Below are 19,451 nucleotides of genomic sequence, written 5' to 3' on the forward strand. Positions count from 1 at the left end.
TTGAAGGTAAAGTTAGATTATAGATGGAAGCACCCATATTTGAAAGTGATGTCTAATTGAGTGGCAGACAAAGTGATGAATCAGAGAAAGATTTGACAGAATAGAATATGTCCAACTCTCACAAGAAGAGAGAGGAAAGAGGCAACACAAGAGGTAGCAGGGCAGAGGAAGAAAGGAAAAAGGAGGCATTTTACTGGGGCAGTTGAACAGAGACAGGTTGCAGAGAGAGAGAGAACAAGCTAGACATAGGTGAAGACAGAGAAGATTAGAACATATTGCCAAAGTCAGTATGCAGCCAAGCAGAGCAATTCAGTCAAGAGAATCCAATTTGAATAAGTCAGCTTGGAGAGGAGTTTTGAGCCACACAGCTGAGTTGAACCCGCCAGCAGCAAGAGTTCAGAAAGAACTGGAAAAAGATGAGCTTATTCAGCAGTAAGTCTCAGATGCTGAAAACCAACTAGGTGTAGATTAGATTGTACTGAGGCTAGAAGCTTCCAGGACTAGGCCCAGATGGAGGCAGTAAGCCTCAGAGGCAACAATTACTATAGGAAAATAAAAGTTGCTTTTACATACTTGCACTATGAAGGCACTTTTATTGAGACCTAGTTCAAATACAAGAAAGTGCTCATAGTTTCTAGTCCACATTTGGGGTTGTGTGGATGCTCAGTGGTAGTGTGCTTTGCCTTACATGCATGAGACTCTAGATCTACTGCAAAATTAAAAGTACAGAAATGAGCCGGGCAGTGGTGGCGCATGCCTTTAATCCCAGCACTTGAGAGGCAGAGGCAGGCGGATTTCTGAGTTCGAGGCCAGCTTGGTCTACAGAGTGAGTTCCAGAACAGCCAGGGCTACACAGGGAAACCCTGTCTCGAAAAACCAAAAAAAAAAAAAAAAAAAAAAAAAAAAAAAAAAAAAAAGTACAGAAATGAAGCATGCAAGTGCAACCAGGTGCAGCAGCAGCAGCAGCAGCAGCAGCAGGAGTGTGGGCCTCCCTGTGAGGTTCCTTCTGCCCTTATTACTCCGACCACCAGTGTGACTCAGCCAGGCAACTGTAGATGCTTCCCACCCCTAGAGAGTAGGTTCACTGTAAAAATGTTAAGTGAAATGATACTCTAAGTAACATCCCTCCTTCACCACCCACCCCTTTTTGGTCTGACTCTTTTCACTTAATATGACTATTTTGTAGTACAACCACGTTCTAACAGATGTTGCATATGTTACTACTAATTCTTTATATTGCTAGGTAATATTCCGTTGCATGGCAATGTCACTGTCTGATTATCCATTCACTTCCTGATGATACTTGGGAAGCTGATAATTTTTGGCCTTTACATAAGTCTGCTACATCCTAATCCAGGAACCCCAAACCTAAAATACTCAACAATCTGAAACATCCAAAGTTGCAACCATTTTGGGTACGACATGTAGGATCTCTATAAATGTAGTCTCCCAGCCTGTAGGTTTTTATTCTCTTTATATTTAGAAGAGTACATATTTTGAGTTCTGATGGCCTGTTAATTTGTTTTTCAATGCTTTGGTGTTGAGTCTAAGAAGTCTTCATAATCCAAGATAATAAAAGCCTCCCTCTCTGTTTTCCAGAACTTTTATATGTTTAGATCTGTGCGTAATTTTGAGTTGATTTTTACACATTGAATGAGATGTGAATGAAAGCTCCTATTTTTCCATATAAACATCCAGAACTTCTGGTGCCATTTGTTGAATAGACTATTCTTTGTCCATTGACATTGTGTGTTTTTCGGAAAGCTCCATTGTCCCTTCATGTGAGTGTCTGTTGACATGGTTTCTTCTTTGTTTCATTGATCTGTTTGTCCTTATGTCAGTATCACGTTGCCTTGATCATGGCTTGATAGTGAATCTTGTTGATATTGCTGCTGATTTTTTAACTTTATGCATTTCCAAATTGTTCTTAGCTGCTTGGGGTTCTTAAACTTTAGAGGCAGTGTGTCTACTTCTAAAAGAAAACCCATGAGTTTTGTTTTGTTTTTCTTCCTGAAATTTCATGGAAGCTACATAGGTAAATTTGAGGAGCTGGGATGGGTCTGTCTAAGATAAGTAAGTCTAGTCCTAGATATGGATAAGAGATGACATGTTATCATGGAGAAGTGGGGATGTAACGCCCTTCACATGGCATGAATGAAACCAGTGACCCAGGATCCTAGGGCCTCAGCTAGGGAGTCAGTGATAGACATGAGCACATACTTTGTCAGAAAAATCACTGTCAGAGAAATCCAAGGGGAATACCTGGGAGGGCAGTACTTGGAACAGATCAAGCAATGATTAGAATGTACAACCAGAAGGAAGTAGCCATTCTTTTTCCAGAAAGAAGGACAGCAAGAAAGTTCAGCCTCCATGATAAGAGATGGTGAAAGAGGAAAATTGGACAAACAGAGATCACTAGCCTAGGAAGATGCCCAGAAAGGTTGTGCTGCAGAATACACTGGAGACATTTGACGATGTCTAAAGATATCTTTGGTTGTCCTAATCATTGGAGGTGGCCAGGGATTTTCTTTTCTAGTAAAGAAGAGCCAAGAATAAAGTTGAATGTCCTACATTGTACATGAAGACCACCATCCCTAATACTCATGGCCAACATGTTGGAAAACGGGGTGCAGAGAAGGATGGACAGACAGAAGCCACAGTGTAATGGTAGTGAGAGATGATGGCTGCTCTGAGATTTCATAACTCAATGCCTCTAGGAGAGTTGCATTGAATCGTCCCTAGGAACTTACCCTGGGCAACCAAGTGTTAGTTGGAGGATCTCCATTAAGGATGTTTTGTTTCCAGAAAAATTTCCCAAATGTTACCAAACAAAGGAAACTGAATATGAGGGTACTTTGAATAAATGATAGAAATTTGGGACATTTGAGTTAGTTCCTTTCAGAAAACAATTCTGCATGAACATGGTAGAATCCGTTGAGGATTTTATAGATTGGTCAGCTTTTGATTGCAACTAGTAGAAACCCTAGCCCAAAGTGTTTCAATGACAAAGAAAGCTGACTGGCTCAGGTGACTGGAAAGCCCAGGTTTCACACCAACTATAGCCAGGGGGTCAGGACCTTCAAAGCAAAAACCCGGAAGAATTGTCACAGTGTTGTGTGACTTGGAATTGTTTCCCATAAAGCAGTGGTTTAGAAATGGGCTAGGAGTTCCTGGAAATGGAGTAGAGTGGAACTATGGAATGTACATAGAAGAGACAGGGGAAAAGGTAGACATTGGCAAACCACCAAGGATTAATACAAGTGAGATGAGCATGACAAGGAATCATTGGTTCACTGAGTTTACCAAACACAGATGCCCTGGAATACTTCTACTAATGTAGGCTGCTGTGTCATAACTGTGCTCATCCTAACCAATGAGCCTCCCCTCCCCCCGAATCCAGACCCAAACCCTGTCTCCATTTATCACTCATGCGACACATGTCAGGTTGCACTGTGTGCTTCTGTTCCTCACTTTAAACCCAGGAGAGAGTGTTCACATACGCTGTAGTCCGCCTCAGCAAGAATGCTAGACATTTACTCTCCTGTCCATGTTTCTCACCTTATCAAGTTTCCAACTTGATCAAGACAATGCTATCCCATCCATTTGAATAGTATATAATGTTAAGCATGATAGACATTTGGCAGTTTCATTTCTCTATTGATAGACATTCATTTTATATTCAGTACTGCCTTTGCCAGCCCTAGTGCACAGCAACAATGCTTCAATGAACATCTATGTACTTAACACACTTACGTACTGGTCCTTTTTTCCCTATAGGGTAGATTCCCAGAAGTGGAATTGCTTGGTCAAACGGTATGTGTGTTTTTTAATTTTAATAGATATTGCTAGATTACTCAAAGGACTAGCAAGCCACCTCCCATTTCCCGCCTTCTCTCCAACCCTGGATGCCCCCACCCCATGAGTTCTTGCCAGCCTCCCTGTCTCTCATGATCGATTTTTCATTTTCTCGTCTGCCACTAATACTGAGTCTGCATTCGTGTATCTGATGTCTGTTTGAGTTTCTTTTCGTTTCATCTCCATAGCCCATCTTTCCATCTTCAGATTCTAGGAGCTCAGTTCTTAAAGGTGTTAATGTTTGTTATATGTGTGAAAATATCTCTGTGATTTCCCCCCCTGTGTATAATGTCTTTTGTCAAATGAAAATTGGTAATTATGTAATCAAATATCTCTTTTCCCATTTTGACTTCTGAGATTTCTGTTGTGCTCAGCGTGGTGTGCTTACCTCAAGATCATAAGAAATTATCTTAAATATTTTTATCGTATTAAAAAAGTTCCAATCTTCCTCTGGTTTTCAATGTTGCATGTGACGAGGTAGGATCCTGTTTTCTTGCTCATGTCCCATGACCTAAGTTCCAGCTGACTTTTCATGCAGCTGACATGTTTCATGTGTCACAAGGAGGGATGACATGTGTGTTTGGACCTACCTCTGGTCTGCATTTTCTGATTCCTCTTTGTCTGTACTGAAACCACTGTGTTCTGTGGCTCTCAAGGGACTGGTAATATATGGTAAGTTATCTTTAACTACCTTCATATTGATATGTATCACAGTGGTTTTGAACTTTCTATTCAGATTAAGTTACAATTTAAAATTGGGAAGAAACTGTATCATAAATGTTTGATTTTTTTCTTTCTTTTCTTTCTTTTTATTTATTTATTTGCCTACTTACTTATTTTTTTGAGACAGGTTCTCACACTGTAGCTCTGACTAGCCTAGAACTCACTATGTAGAGCAGTCTGGCTTTGAACTCACAGAGATCCAAGAGTGCTAGGATTAAAGGTGTGTGTCCTCGTGCCCAGTTCACAAATGTTCTAAATCTGAAAGGCAATAAAACACAGTGGATAGCATCAAAAAAAAATTCTCAGTGTAGTGGGTTGATGCTAGTAATTGGAATTATTTCTTCCATCCTTTCTGATTCTTTAAATGTGATTTTGTTTTTTTCATGATACCCTCTCAATCCCTCCAAGCTGCAAAAAATAAGGAGATAGGACATTTTAATCCATCAGAGAATTAGATCATTACATTAAAAGTTATGTGTTTGAAGCTTTTAGTGCCTGCAATAATTTATAAATGATTGGAATTTCATACAAACCACAAAGACCCCTGTACTTCGCCTACCTGCAGATTGTAGACTCGATGAAGAGGCTGAGTGACCTCTAAAGTGCCTAAAAAAACAGTTCTCTTAGAATATTTTATCATTTCGGTTTTTTAAAGCTTCACATGGAACATTTCATGGATTTTGTAAACTCTCATACTAGAAGTTTTGGGGGAAATTGTCTAAATATTTGCATTACTTAAGACAGTTCTTGACTTTTGTAGTTCCATGATATTGGCTTAATGCATTCACTGACATTCTTAATTGCTTTTTGAAAAGTTTTGTTGACACCGTGTTAGGGTAATAAATAATTTTTGTTTTTAAAAAGAATTTGAGGAGCATAAGAAATGACTCAGTAGTTAAGAGCATTTGCTGCTTCAAGCTGAAGGCTATATTCAGGTCTCAACACCCAGATGCCTGTAACTGCAGCTTCAAAAGACAGATGCCCTCCTCTGACATCTTTGGGTACCCACGTATGTGTGTATATATACACACGCCCATAAAAATATTTTTAAAATCTTAAAAACATTTTAAATACTAGAGTTAGACAATAAAGTTGCCTGTTATTTCTAAGTATGGTGGCATACACCTTTTAATCCCAGTATTTGGGGAGCAGAGGCAGAGGCAGAGGCAGATGAATCTCTATGAGTCTGATGGCAGCCTCATCTACACAGAGTTCCAGGCCCTCCAGAACTACAGAGGGAAACCAAGTCTAAGGGGGAAAATTTCAAGCAAACAAAAAAATCTGCTGTTATTAAACTAATGAAAATATTAGATCACACAGTGATGTATATGCAAATAAGGATGATCTCTGTATTGTTTCTATAAAAGGAGAGGGACATGTCCAGGTAGGTTCTAGCTATGTTTAGTTGATTAAGTAGAAAATATCATTAGGTTTGGCATAGTCATTATTAAAATAATGATAAGGTAAGCATCGGGTTTTATCATAGATATAATCCAAGTCTGCGTTCATTTTAATGTTAGTTTCATTTTAAGAAATGGGTTGGGAAGGCAACTTCTGCATATACACTTATGTAATACGGATGGTAATTTAGAAAAGAGGGAGATGTTAGGTTATTCAGAGCAGGCCCATGGGGGTGGTAAAAGTTGAAACCTTCTCTATGATCTTTGATAAACAGAAGCCATTTATTCTAAAGAAGGCAATAAGATTATTTCTTCCCTTCCAGGACTTCTTTGGAACCATCCCGATGGCAGTTTGTTTTCTCTGTACTTATCCCTACCATTTTATTCTCCATTAGTTAGCACTGAGCTAACATGGGGCTTCCTTTTTCTAACGTAACTGGATGTCATGGTTGAAATAGGCAGAGTGTTGTTTTCAGAACAGTTTTGTTGTTTTGTTTTGTTGTTTGTTTCAGTTTGTTTTTGCTAAAGAGCAAGAACGCTTTCAGTGATGTGTGGCAATTGAGATTTAAAGGACAGATGGGCCAAAATGAATAAGATTTTCTGCTGAGTAGTAGTGAAAACATAACCAGCATCACGAAAATGGTATTTATAAGACAGGAAAGCAAGATGAGCCTCTCAAAAGCCAAGAGTCAGCTATGAAATATGCAAAGACTGGCAAATGATGCAAACAGTGCTAAATTAAAGACTTTCCATGTTCCATATAAACCATTCTCCTCCACTCTCAGGTAACAATCAGCGTCCTAACTGACAGAGATGATAGTGGGAAATATAAAAAAGAGATAATTAGAGTGGATGTCAGATGTAATTACATGTGTACAGAAATTCTACATTATTATCTTAAAGTAAAATCCTGTTTAGGATGTAGACAGAATCTCAGAAATTGGAAATCTTAGTTTCAAAGCAACCGTGAAGGACACAGTCTAAGATGAACTACAATGAAGATGGGTTTCCTTCCTGACAGGTTAAGCATTGAAGTCTTCAGTTTGTCCCAGGGGTACCCAGTCACTAAGAGATAGGAACCTTTAAACTAGGGCAGGGAACATCCTTTTTAAATGAATAAACCTGAAAAGTCACCTGTGACCTGGCCTTGGCATAGCTGAAAGCGCGGCCACGGGCATTGCTGTAGCTGAGGTGTAATTAATTTCTCTTTTTTTTTTAATTTATTTTTTATTAGATATTCTCTTTATATACATTTCAAATGCTATCCCGAAAGTTCCCTATACCCTCCCTCTGCCCTGCTCCCCTACCCCACCCACTCCTGCTTCTTGGCCCTGGCATTCCCCTGTACTGGGGCATATAAAGTTTGCAATACCAAGCATACTTAATTTCTAAAGGCACAAAACTGTACTTGTTGTGAAAGAACCTAGTGGGGAAACCCCCCCACTCAATTCCCGTTCAGCGTGCACCCAAGAATCACGAACAGAAGACCATCTTGATGTAAAAGCATGAGGTAGTTTAATGACGGAGCTCCAGGCCGACACATATCTCCCGCAGGAGACAGAGGTGTTGACCACATGGTGGAGCCATAATGGTGGAGCTCCGGTTTGAAACGTATCTCACACAGGAGACAGTGGTTTCAACCCCGAGGCTTGGAAGCTAGGGGCTTTTATAGAGAAGGGGTGGGGCTGGGGGAGGAATTGGCACGGTTTCACATGATTGGTCCATTTAAACATCAACAGACTGTCAGAAGGGCGGGAGATAGGGAGGCACCAGGCCAGTCAGGACATGTAACGACAGGCCTGCCCGGGCATGTCCTGGCCTGTTCTACTATGTTCTCAGCCCCAGGTTTCAAAGCTCACAAAGAACTCTTTGGGCTATTTGACATACATTACATGAATCACAGGTCTCAAGTTTTATTTTCTTTCAGTTGCAGTGGTGCAAGGGGTGACACGTCACTTAATGATTGCTGCATACAAAATGATTGTTTGGAAAGATGTACACCCCTGAGTAATAAAACGAATGCTCATGAGAATTAGAAACACTATTAGTGATCTTAAGCCGTAGCAATGAGTAGAAAGAATCAGGCACATTGATCAATCTATTTTATTTGACTTCACTAAGAATGCTTGTGTGTGTGTGTGTGTGTGTGTGTGTGTGTGTGTGTGTGTGTGTGTGTAAAAATCAGAGTGTATCAGAGTCTCTTCTCTGTGTCTACCTTTAGTATGTTCTCAAATTGGCCTGAGGCTGCCAGGCTTCAACAGCAAGCACATTTCTCTACTGAACCATCTTCCTGCCCCTGACTCTTCTTCTGGCATGGTCTCATAGAGTCCAGACTGACCTTGGACTCGCTGTTGTGTAACTGAGCATGGCCTTGAACTTTTGATCCCTTGCCTGCTCCTCCATCACTTGAGGGCTGTTGTTACAGGCATCAGGTCCCCATGGCCCTCATCATCATGCACAGACTTTGTGTGCACTCTACCAATTGAGCTCCATCTCCAGCCCTACATGTGTTGATTCAGAAAAATCAGCAAAAGTTCTATTTTACAGCCTTAGAGTTTAGCATACAGATACTAAGCAAATGGAGTTGGTGCTGGCTGACCAGAAGTGGAAATGAAAGACCCACAACGTGAGGACTCCCCCACATTCTGACTCAGGAGAGGTGACACCCCAAAATCACCCACAAGAAACGATCTTGCTGCAAATTGCAAGAGGATTTTTATTCAAGAGCGCTCTCGGGCCCATGGCCATACACCATGCAGGGGTAGAGGACCATGGCGCCCCGAGTAGCTGAGTAAGGGGGTATTTAAAGGAAGAAACCACAACTCAAGGAGGTGGGGAGGGCATTATTGGAAAATACCAAAAATACCAGTTAAGAGTCACAAGGAAGTATAAAGTCACAAGTGTCAGGTTATCTCTCAAGACAGTTTCTAAGAGCCCCTAACAATCTAAGAGCACCTAAAGATAGCACATTTGCATTGCAGGTTCCAGTAATGGTCAGGGTGCCATTCTTTGAATGAACACTCTTTGAACCCAGGAAGCGGGTGGGTGGAGGAAGGAATGTCGCTATCTGTTTTATGACCAGCACCTGGAGCACTAAGCCACAAAGGCTACACTCCCAAGCCTGAGCCCAAAAGCCTCGAATTTTGCTATACTTCTTCAGAAACTGTCCCTCCAAAGCCTTTTAGGTGTTGTGTTCAAAACGATAGCCTAAGGCCAGGGGAATCTTTCTGAACTAGAGCGCAATCAGAACTACTTTATTCATAGGCATTTCTTAACTTTTTTATTTATGCACAGGGGTGTTTTGCTTGCATGTGTGCCTGTGTACCATATGTGTGCCATGTCTTCAGAGGACAGAATAAGGAGATGAATCTATTAGAAATGAAGATACAGACTGCTGTAAGTGCTGTGGGTGCTGGCAACGGAACCCTAGGGATCTGTAGGAGGGGCTAGTGCTCTTAATCGCTGAGCCGTCTTCCTTCTCTGTTTGTAAGCATTCTTAACCTACATCTAGTTGCATGGAAATAGTCCATGTGACATTGTACTTTCAAAAGCAAATGAAATAAAGTGAAATGAAATGAAATAAAATAAAGCAAAACAAAGCTAAGAGACAAAGTTTGCATGCATTAGTTACGGGTTTAGGATTTGCAATGGTTGCCTGCAACCATGACTTCACTTAACTTGGTTTTAATCAAATCCAATTGTTATAAAATGCTTCCTTTGTTAACTGTTGCACTCATGTGTTTGGCATCATCTTAAACTGCTTCGAAACGAAATGCCACCATTCTATTTTATTTTATCTTAGTCCACTACAAGAAAATGCTAAGCCTCCTGTACACAGGAGGTCAAAACTATTGACGAAACAGTGTTGACTTCCATATTGCCTACATTTTAAACAGCTGTGTTGAGGCTGGAGTTCAATGGCATTTCCCCCAGAGAGATCAGTTCTTTCAAGAGCAGGTACCTCCCCTGTCTCTTGGCTCAATGGAGAAACTGTAAATCAGCTATAATTGTCATCTGAATGCTTGTCTTGCCTGCTGGCAGGTCTTCTGGCCACTAAGAAATGAGTCCAGACTGCTCCATTTATTTGGATGAAGCCACTGGGTCAGTAGTTGGTGACCCTTATTCTCTCTGCCTTAAGGCAGACTAGCTGCCTCCATGATTTGGGCAACCTATTGTGAGCTGGTGACATGTGTCTCCAGCTGCATTTAGCATTTAGGTTAAGCCGTGTCAAAGGACCAAGTTTTAAAATGACACTTTAAATTTGATCTCTCACTCTTAATCGTCACAATATCTTTATCCGTGTGAATGTTTAAATGTCACTCTCTTCTGTTTTCTCCTGTCATTTCTGCTAGCATTCAAATTCTAATGACTAAAAGAACTTCTTGCAGTGAAAAAAAAAATAGCAGGAGAGAGCTCCCATCTCAGTATTCCATTTGTTAAAGGCCAATATACTATTGCCAAGAAGAGATAGGGCTATTGAAATGGATGAATAGAAGACTTCAAAAGTGAATGTGTCAAAGAGATAGAAAATAAAGATATTTTAAATATAGTTGCAGTTGTATTCAGTGGTGAACAAAACAAAAAGAGTCAAAGCATTTCTCTTTACTACCATTCTGAAGTGTAGAAAAATGTGTGAGAATGAGTCGAATATTCACCAGAAGGGAGGGTACCTCAGCATTATCCAATTTAGGATGGCAGTGTCCCCAACCTCCCATTTATCTGACCAGGTTCTCACCACATCTGTTAGGTCCCCCACATTTTCATCTTCTCGGGCTTCCAGCTGTGGAACGTAAGATCACGTTTATGGGCACACTCTGAGTGAACAAACATTTTCTTTCACAAGGGTCTTTCAGAAGTATCCTTTCATCTCCTGCATGGCCAGGTCTCCCGAAAGCTCGAACAATGAAGAATCTGAGCAAGCTATTCTGGGCACCGGAACCATAGGAGCTTAACACACTTTGAAGTGCATTGCTCCCCATTGAGGGCCACAGTGAAAAAGCGGGATTTTCAGAGTCCTTGCATTGATGTCTGCCAAGGCAGATGGCTTTGGAAAAGGATCGCCAGAGCAGGACCACTGATTAAAAGAAATGCCAGGTAATTGAAGGCTTCCATACTCAACATGAGCCTGGCACAAAGAATTGTTCTCTTGGGGTGCATTAATGTTAGGGACCCTCTTCGGGGGTCAACCAAAGACAATAGGGCCAGATACTGGCAACAAGAGCCTTGGAAATGCAGGCTAACACTCTGTGGCATTCTTTAAAGGGGGAGGGGCGTTCTAGAGGAAAAAATGTCCAGGGAGGCAGTGCTTTGGTGGACTGTACATTCTTGCTGAAGCAGGGACTTGCTTTTAGCTGTCACCCCATAAACATATTATTGAGGTACTGTATGGGCATCATCCTGAAACCCCAAAGGTTCCACATGTTACCTCTAACGGTACCTGATGCTTGCACATCCCTGTGTGGTGTGAATGATGATGGACTGGGCTCAGATACTCTTACACATTTGTGGCGGCTGTAGAAATCACTGTCGGGATGTGTGACCTTGCCCACTGGCCTGCACACGGGAGGACACAGCCGTATATTTCAAGTGGTTCAGTGGGGGCTGGTAAAACTTGGCCTTGGAGGCAAAGGAATTACTCTTTGGCTCCCCAACCCACCAGCAGCCAAAGGAAGCAAAAGCCTATCATAAAAGAGCTAGCTGTTTTCCCATCACCAAGAAGCCCTTTAATCCTCCAACGAACAGTATGTGACAGGGGTTTAAAAACCCAGCCACCTGGTCCTTCTGCTGTCTCCCTGTTACTGCCTCTCCCCCCCCCCCCCCCCGCCTCATCTGATGGGAGGCTGATGAGCAGGCACAGCATCGATGGCTGAGGAACCAGCACCTGGCTAGTTCGTTGAAATAGCTAATTTCAGAAGAGTTTGTATGTCTTGACCTCTTTGAACTCTTCTGATCCTTTCAAAGAGGAAAGTAATTCCAACCTGGAAGCATTTCTAGGAACCATTTTGGAGAGTGAGTGGATGTGTATGTAACAGTTACTGTGGCCTGTCTTTTGAGTGGAAATAGTGCTTGGGTTCTATTTTAATGGATGTTAATTGTTCTTTATAGAAAATATTAATTTAAATAATTTTTTGTCACTCCTACAGATGATTAGTATAGAGAACCTAGAAAATAAAGGCAGACAGAAATGCACTTAGAATTCCCTGACCATTTGGGGATAAAGAAAGTTTTAAAAACAGACCTGTGGGACTGGGGGGAAGGCTCACTGGCTTCTCTCTGCACAACTGTAGCATTTAGCCTCTGTGGGCACCAGGCATGCACATGGTACATAGACATATATCTAGACAAGCTTATACATATAAATAATAAGTTAATAAAAATTAATTAAAGCAGAGGTGTTTTTACTACTGTGATTTGGTGCTTTAAGGAATGTTGCCTTTGGGTTCTTCTAATGTTAATAGTCCTAAATTTAGGAAATGAGGTGGTATTCATTCATTCATTCATTCATTCATTCACTTTACATCCTGATCTCAGCCCCCCCTCCCTCCAGTCTCACCCTCACAAGGTCCTCCCCCATTAACCTCTCCCCTTCTCCTCAGAGAAAAAAAGGCCCCCATGGGTACCAACCCTCCCTAGCACATCAAGTCTCAACAGGACTAACTGCATTCTTTCCCACAGGAGATCCAAAGGCAGACAAGTCAAGGACATTCTCTGTTCTAGTTGTTAGGGGAACCCACATGAAGACCAGGTTGCAAATCTGCTACAAATGTGTAGGGGGCCTCGCTCCAGCCCCTGCGTGCTCTTTGGTTGGTGGTTCAGTCTTTGTGAGTCTCCATGGGCCCAGGTTAGTTATATGGTGTCCTTGACCCCTCCAGCTTCCTCAATCCTATATCCCATTCTTCCATGAGACTCCCCAAAGTCTGCCTAATGTTTAGCTGTGGGTGTCTGCATCTGCTTCCATCAGCTACTGGAGAAGCCTCTCAGAAGACAGCTATGCCAGGCTCCTGCCTGCAATCATAGCAGGGTACCATTAATAGTGTCAGGGGTTGGCTCTCTCCTATGGGATGGGTCTCAAGTTGGGCCAGTCATTAGTTGATCATTCACCCAACCAATGCCCCATCTTTATCTCTGCACATCCTATAGGCAGGACAAATTTTGAGTTGAAGGTTTTGTGGGTGGGTTGTGGTCCCCCTCCTTCCACTGTATATCCTGCCTGGCTACAGGAGGTAGCCACTTCCAGTCTCCATATTCACAGCTGCTAGGAGTCTCAGCTAGGGAAAATCAAATCAAAACAACTGTGAGAGTCCACCTTAAACTCATCAGAATGTCTAAGATCAAAAACTCAGGTGACATCACATGTTTTAGAGGATGTGGAACAAGGGGAATACTTCTCCATTGCCGGCAAGAGTGCAAACTTGTACAACCACTTTGGAAATCAATTTGTTGGTTTCACATAAAATTGGGAATATTTCTATCTCAACAGCCAGCTATACCACTTCTGGGCATATACCCAAAAGATTCTCCACCATTCCACAAAGACACTCAACTATGTTCATAGCAGCTTTATTCATAATAGCCAGAAACTGGAAACAACCTAGAAGTCTCTCAACTGAAGAATGGATAAAGGAAACGTACATTTACTCAGCTATTAAAAACAAAGACATCAAGAAACTTGCAGGCAAATGGATGGAACTCGAAAATATCATCCTGAGTTGAGGTAACTCAGACCCAGAAAGACACACATGGTATATACTCATTTTAAAGTATACTTTAGCTATAAAGTACAGGACAACCATGCTACAATCTAAAGGCCCAAATTAAGTAACAAGGAGGGCCCAAGGTATGATGCTTGAGTCTCACTCAGAGAGGAAATAAAATAGACATCGGAGGTAGATGGAGGGGAGGGATCTGGGCAGGAGGGGGGTGAGGAGGCGAACAGATGGGAATCAGGTTTGGGGATAAAAGGAATGAGAGAGGGTTGGGAGAGAGAACAGAAATTGGGGGTAGGGGGGTGTAATCTCTGGGACAAGCTGGAAACCTGAGATGGAGGAGGGTCCCATGAGGCTGCTTTTCAAGAGGAGCTTGGTTAAATTTCCAGCTCCCATGACAGTTCCCAACTGTCTATAACTCCAGTTCTAAAGGCTGCCATGCCTTCTACTCTTTGTAGGAACTGAGCATGTGCATGGTGCATAGATGGGCATACATACAGGCAAAATACATAAAAAATAAAAATGCTTAAACTATAAAATATAGGGAGGAGTCCAGTGAGCTGTTTCAGTGTGCAGTGGTGCTTGCTGTCAAGCCTAACTAGTGAGTTAAGTTACAGAAGGAGAAACTGAACTTCATCAAATTGCTCTCCACGTGCGTGCGCTCTAGCTCTCTCTCTCTCTCTCTCTCTCTCTCTCTCTCTCTCTCTCTCTCTCTCTCTCTCTGTGTGTGTGTGTGTATGTGTGTGTGAGAGAGAGAGAGAGAGAGAGAGAGAGAGAGAGAGAGAGAGAGAGAGCGAGAGAGCAGCAGTCTCTGTGCCCTCCATCCTGCTTCTTTCTCTTATCTAGAAAACCAGATCAGATCAGATCAGATCAACTGCTCTCTCTTCAGGAGTCATTGCTGCCTAGAGTGCATGAGTGTAGTTGAGTTTCTGGAATCAAGTGAACCGTTACTGTATGGCTGATGCGTAATCATTTGTATTTAATTCTTTGTGCATCCATGTAGTCTGCTTCGACATGGGCTGTTGGTATCTATGTATCTGTGTGATAGCATGGGTATAGGCTGTGAAACACAGGTAACACTTAGCATCTGGCTTTTCGTCATCTTGATTGTAGAAGAGGAAGATCACTATCGGGGTAGAAAGTTCCCTTACTATTGGCCTAACAATCAGTGGCTTTTCTTGGACACCACCCTTGACCCCTATATGACACTGCCCTATGCCTATGAGTGATGGTGGCCAAAAATGATGTAGTCCAAGAAGTATCTTGAGGATGAGACAGAGATGAGAAGGGAGATGCATGTAAAGATGTGGTCGCTTGAGAGAAAAGGGAACTTTGTGCTGGACCCAGAGAGAAGGGTGAAGATGCTCTTCCACTCCACCCACAGAACCCCTAGGTTCTGTAACAGTGGCAAATCAGGTGACTTAAGCAACAGAAATCTATTGTCTTCCATTCTAACAGGTAGACATCTAGCCTCATGGAGTCACTTGGGCAGTTGCCTCTGAGGGTGGAGACAGAAAATCTCTTGCATATCTTCCTAGCCATCACAGCAGCTGTGGAACCCATTAATAACAGTAGGGACATCATATAAAACGTTGCTCCTGGTAGCTTGCCTGCAGTCTCTGGCTTTCCTTGGCTCTACCCTTGCATAGCTTTTCTCCTGGTATATCCCTATCTACATCCATATTTCTCCTTTTTTTTTTTTTTTTAAATAAGGACACGGCGAGACTGATTTGGAGGCACCCTAAGGAGTCCATTCTAAGTCCATCTTCAAGGACTGTTTTCAAGTTAGGCCTCAAGCAAAGCACTTGAGACTTAGAGATTTACCGGCATTGAAGGAACACAGTTTAAATGGTGACACCCCTCCTTCCTCATCTCACTGATCAAGACTAGAAGGCAGAGTCCACATGCCAGCATGTGTTCCCAAGGTGACTTAGTTCCTGCCATTCGAGTGCCTTTGTCTTTTCTTACTAAATGCTTCAGGATAGGGTCCACTGTCCCACTAATAGCCAGTGCAAAGGCTGTGAACTACATGGATAAACCAAGCTGCCCAAGTTGAAGAGAGTTGGAAGGGTGTTTGCCAGGTAACAAAACAACCAACCAGCATGAGTTGGTCAGTGATGCATTTTCTTTCTCCTTCTACCCGGGCCCTTCCCGACACCTCGTTAGAGCAAAAGACTGATCTATTGAAACCCAGGCAATTCCACCTTAGATGCTGGCGAATGAATATGACTTGCACTACATTGCCTGTGCAGTTCTGCAGTGGGTATGCCTGGAAGTCTCCATGTTCATAATGCTGCTTGGAGAAAGGGTTCTGGGCCTTCAGCTTAGAGCTGCCCCTGGAAAGCACAGCCACACACGTTGCTAAGAAGACCTTTGGAAACTGAGTGTGTCAGAGGTGCTGTTACGGGAGTCTGAGCGTTCCTCCTACGCTGGGGCACACTGGGGAAGCAATAGAGGTACCTTCTAAGCAAGCACACTCTTTCCTGCTAGGATACAGTCATCTTATTTCTTGGTGGTGTCTCCTTGGTAACTGAGTAAGATGCTCTCCTGCTTCAGATGTTCCCAAGGTAGAAGTGTCTGCTCATTGGTAGATACATCGAATTATACAGTAGGGGTCTCCTGCCTTCCCTTCTGTGTTTGTGATAAATTATGAAGTTTTATATATATACAAATGCACTTAGCCAAGGGACTATATCTTCTAGGCTCCATTCTCAATACAATTATTTATCCTATAGTCAGAACATATGTACTGTATTCTGGACCATGAGAGACAAACAGAAGTTTCTGACCAGAAAACCAGCTAGAGACCCTTTTCCCTTCCCTTCGGTTCCCTTCCCTTCGGTTCCCTTCCCTTCGGTTCCCTTCCCTTCGGTTCCCTTCCCTTCGGTTCCCTTCCCTTCCCTTCCCTTCCCTTCCCTTCCCTTCCCTTCCCTCCCTTTCCCTTCCCTCCCCTCCCCTCCCCTCCCCTCCCCTCCCCTCCCCTCCCCTCCCCTCCCCTCCCCTCCCCTCCCCTCCCTTTTTTTCTTCCTTCCTTCCTTTCTTTTTTTCTTTTTTTCTTCCTCCTTCCTGTCAGGCAGTACATTTGTGTTGGCTGAGCCCCAGCAGCGAACACAGGAAGTGAGCATAGTAGGTAAATTGAATCATTAAGAATGGTTGACTCAGGGACCAGAGAGAGGGCTCATCGGGTAAGAGCACTGACTGCTCTTCTGAAGGTCCTGAGTTCAAATCCCAGCAACCACATGGTGGCTCACAACCACCATGCCCTCTTCTGGTATGGCTGAAGACAGCTACAGTGTACTTATATATAAAAATAAATAAATCTCTGGGCCGGAGTGAGCGGGGACTGAGTGATCAGGGCTGACCGGAGTGAGCAGAGGTCCTAAAATTCAGTTCCCAAAAATCACATGAAGGCTCACAACCATCTGTACAGCTACAGTATACCCACATACATAAAATAAATCTTAAAAAAAAAAGAGTGGTTAACTGGGGGGCTGGAGAGATGGCTCAGTGGTTAAGAGCACTGCTCTTCCGAAAGTACTGAGTTCAAATCCCAGCAACTACATGGTGGCTCACAACCATTTGTAATGAAATCTGATGCCCTCTTCTGGGGTGTCTGAAGACAGCTACAGTGTACATACATATAATAAATAAGTTAATTAAAAACAAAAAGAATGATTGACTGAAAGCTGAATAAGGTCTTTTGAATGGGATGATTTGGTAGCCACCAACACATCCCTGGACTACCTGGCTGCTTCAGAAAGAAGAAAGAAAGCGGTGGTCTATTTAAAAATCATGTATTAGAATTACCAGTTTATTCTATATAGCTGTACCTACCCCACAGAGAGATCTTCACCACAGGAACTCCAGTCACTACCCCATAGAGGACTTGTACAGAGGAGGTCCAAGAAAAATGAACGGACCATATAAAGCACTGGGCTGCTGTGTTCCTTGACTTCTCTTCCCCAAAGCATCTTCTGTGTGATTGGAGGAAAAGACTCTGCGGCCATGTCCTCCTTAGCTGCTCATGTTTTGTATCCGGACTCCGTTTCCCGCCACCATAAATGGTGTTGGCATGGCCACTTCCTGCCAGAAAGCATCGAGTTGTGACAGCAGCAGCCTGTTGGCAAGGACAGCACTGTGGAGGTCGCGCCACTGTTTTCTATCATTAGCTCACAGAGCAGAGAAGGAGGAGAATCTCACTGGCTGTTGTCAGCCAAGAAGAACAGTTGTCTTGAGCTCCATTCAGCTGACCCCCTTTCCAAAAGGACTTGTCTTTATATTAAGCTGCGTGTTCCTTGCATTTAGGCCAGTAAAGTGTGTGTGTGTGTGTAAGAGACAGAGAGAAAGAAAGAAAGAGAGGTGTGTGTGTGTGACAAAGAGAGAGAGAGAGAGAGAGAGAGAGAGAGAGAGAGAGAGAGAGAGAGAGAGATTACGAATAGAAAAATAGTTGAGGAATAATCAGGAAACTTCATTTCTTCAAAGAATAAAACCTCTGAAAATAAACATTTGCATTTACTATGTGTTTTGAATGTCTAAGGCAGGAAAACACTGCCCCCCCCCCCGACCCCCAGAGTAGCCATACCTGGGCTCCTTTTTTAGCACCAAAGTGATGTTTCCCTGTGAGGAAACCAGGAGAGGCAGGGCTATTGCTAGAGTACAAAACCGTTCTTTCAGGACTGAGGTCATATTCTAGTCTGTGGAGGGGGACCCGCTCCAAACAGCAGCACAGGGTAAATAAAGGTTACTGGAAAGCATCCCTACGCAAACTGAATTATTCATGCTTTTCCGTAGCCTTGGATGCACAGCTATTCCCTGGAGATGAACAATTTCACTAGGACAAGATTTAGGGAAAATGGAGCTTCATAGAAATTATTTTATCTGTTCCTAAGAGTGGTATTGGGAGTCACAGTTATATGATTCCCTTACCCAGTATCTCCTGCTTAGGTCACTGATACGGCCATTAATATATGCTATTCATACTCACCTGTGTTATAAAGAATATCATATCCCTCACTGTTGGACTTTATATCCTAGCCACCATTCCTGTCTCCCTAGTTTTGCCCCCAGACTGTCAACTTTAGCAATTTAAGTAAACCTTGGTACTTACTAGGAACCCAGATTATTTGTGCCAAGGGAAAAATTTCTCTGCTGGTTTGCTAGAAGCGTACCGTATTTCCTGTGTACCATATTTCTTGGTGTAAAGTACACTCAATGGCATAAGGTTCATAGCCGGCTTGGATCAGTCTGCTTAGCACATTGCTGACCAAGCTCTCAGAACTGTTACTAGTCAGTAAGATGGTATTGGACTCACCATACAATGGGTTTCATTTATTAATTACTTTTTCCATTTTCTTCAGTGATCTAGATGCTCCAAAGATCATTTGGGTTTTATTGCCTGTGTTCTTTCTCATCTCTGCCCCTCTTGATCTACAGATCATACTGAAAACGGAGCTGCCTGTAGGTAGCTAGGGGGTTATTATACATGGTGTAGAAGAGACAGATAAGCACAGGGCTGCGAGCTCTTCCCATTGAAGTCACTCTAAGAATGGGAACATTGACCCTGGTGACCCCTTTGGATAGTCTCACTGAAGTTTTAAAAGAATGTAGGGGGTTCTCTAAAGCCATGCTATCTGCGGGGTATTGTGGAAATTCTATAAAACAGGGGTCACCTCCATTATTTTGTTTCAAGAGGAACAATGAGGTGGTACAAGGACATCATTAATGCCCTCATGTCTAAGATCTGTAACATGAAAATCCTTCTCAGTTG

The 19,451-nt window shown here is 42.7% G+C and overlaps 1 protein-coding gene across 8 annotated transcripts in view; it reads left to right on the plus strand.

Moving 5' to 3' along the window:
• Positions 1 to 19,451, plus strand: part of Mast4 (microtubule associated serine/threonine kinase family member 4) — a 593,693-nt gene that overhangs the window by 318,386 nt on the left and 255,856 nt on the right. For 4 of the 8 annotated variants that reach the window (XM_085830879.1, XM_029468311.2, XM_085830875.1 and 1 more), the window contains one exon: positions 3,778 to 3,813. The exons of the other annotated variants lie outside the window; for them this stretch is intronic. In XM_085830879.1, coding sequence (XP_085687005.1) covers positions 3,778 to 3,813 — 36 coding nt within the window. The remainder of the gene's footprint in view (positions 1 to 3,777; positions 3,814 to 19,451) is intronic. 8 annotated transcript variants of the gene reach the window in all.

This window comes from Mus caroli, unplaced genomic scaffold (assembly GCF_978045245.1).
Source record: "Mus caroli unplaced genomic scaffold, Mus_caroli_1 scaffold_15, whole genome shotgun sequence".
Lineage (NCBI taxonomy): Eukaryota > Metazoa > Chordata > Mammalia > Rodentia > Muridae > Mus > Mus caroli.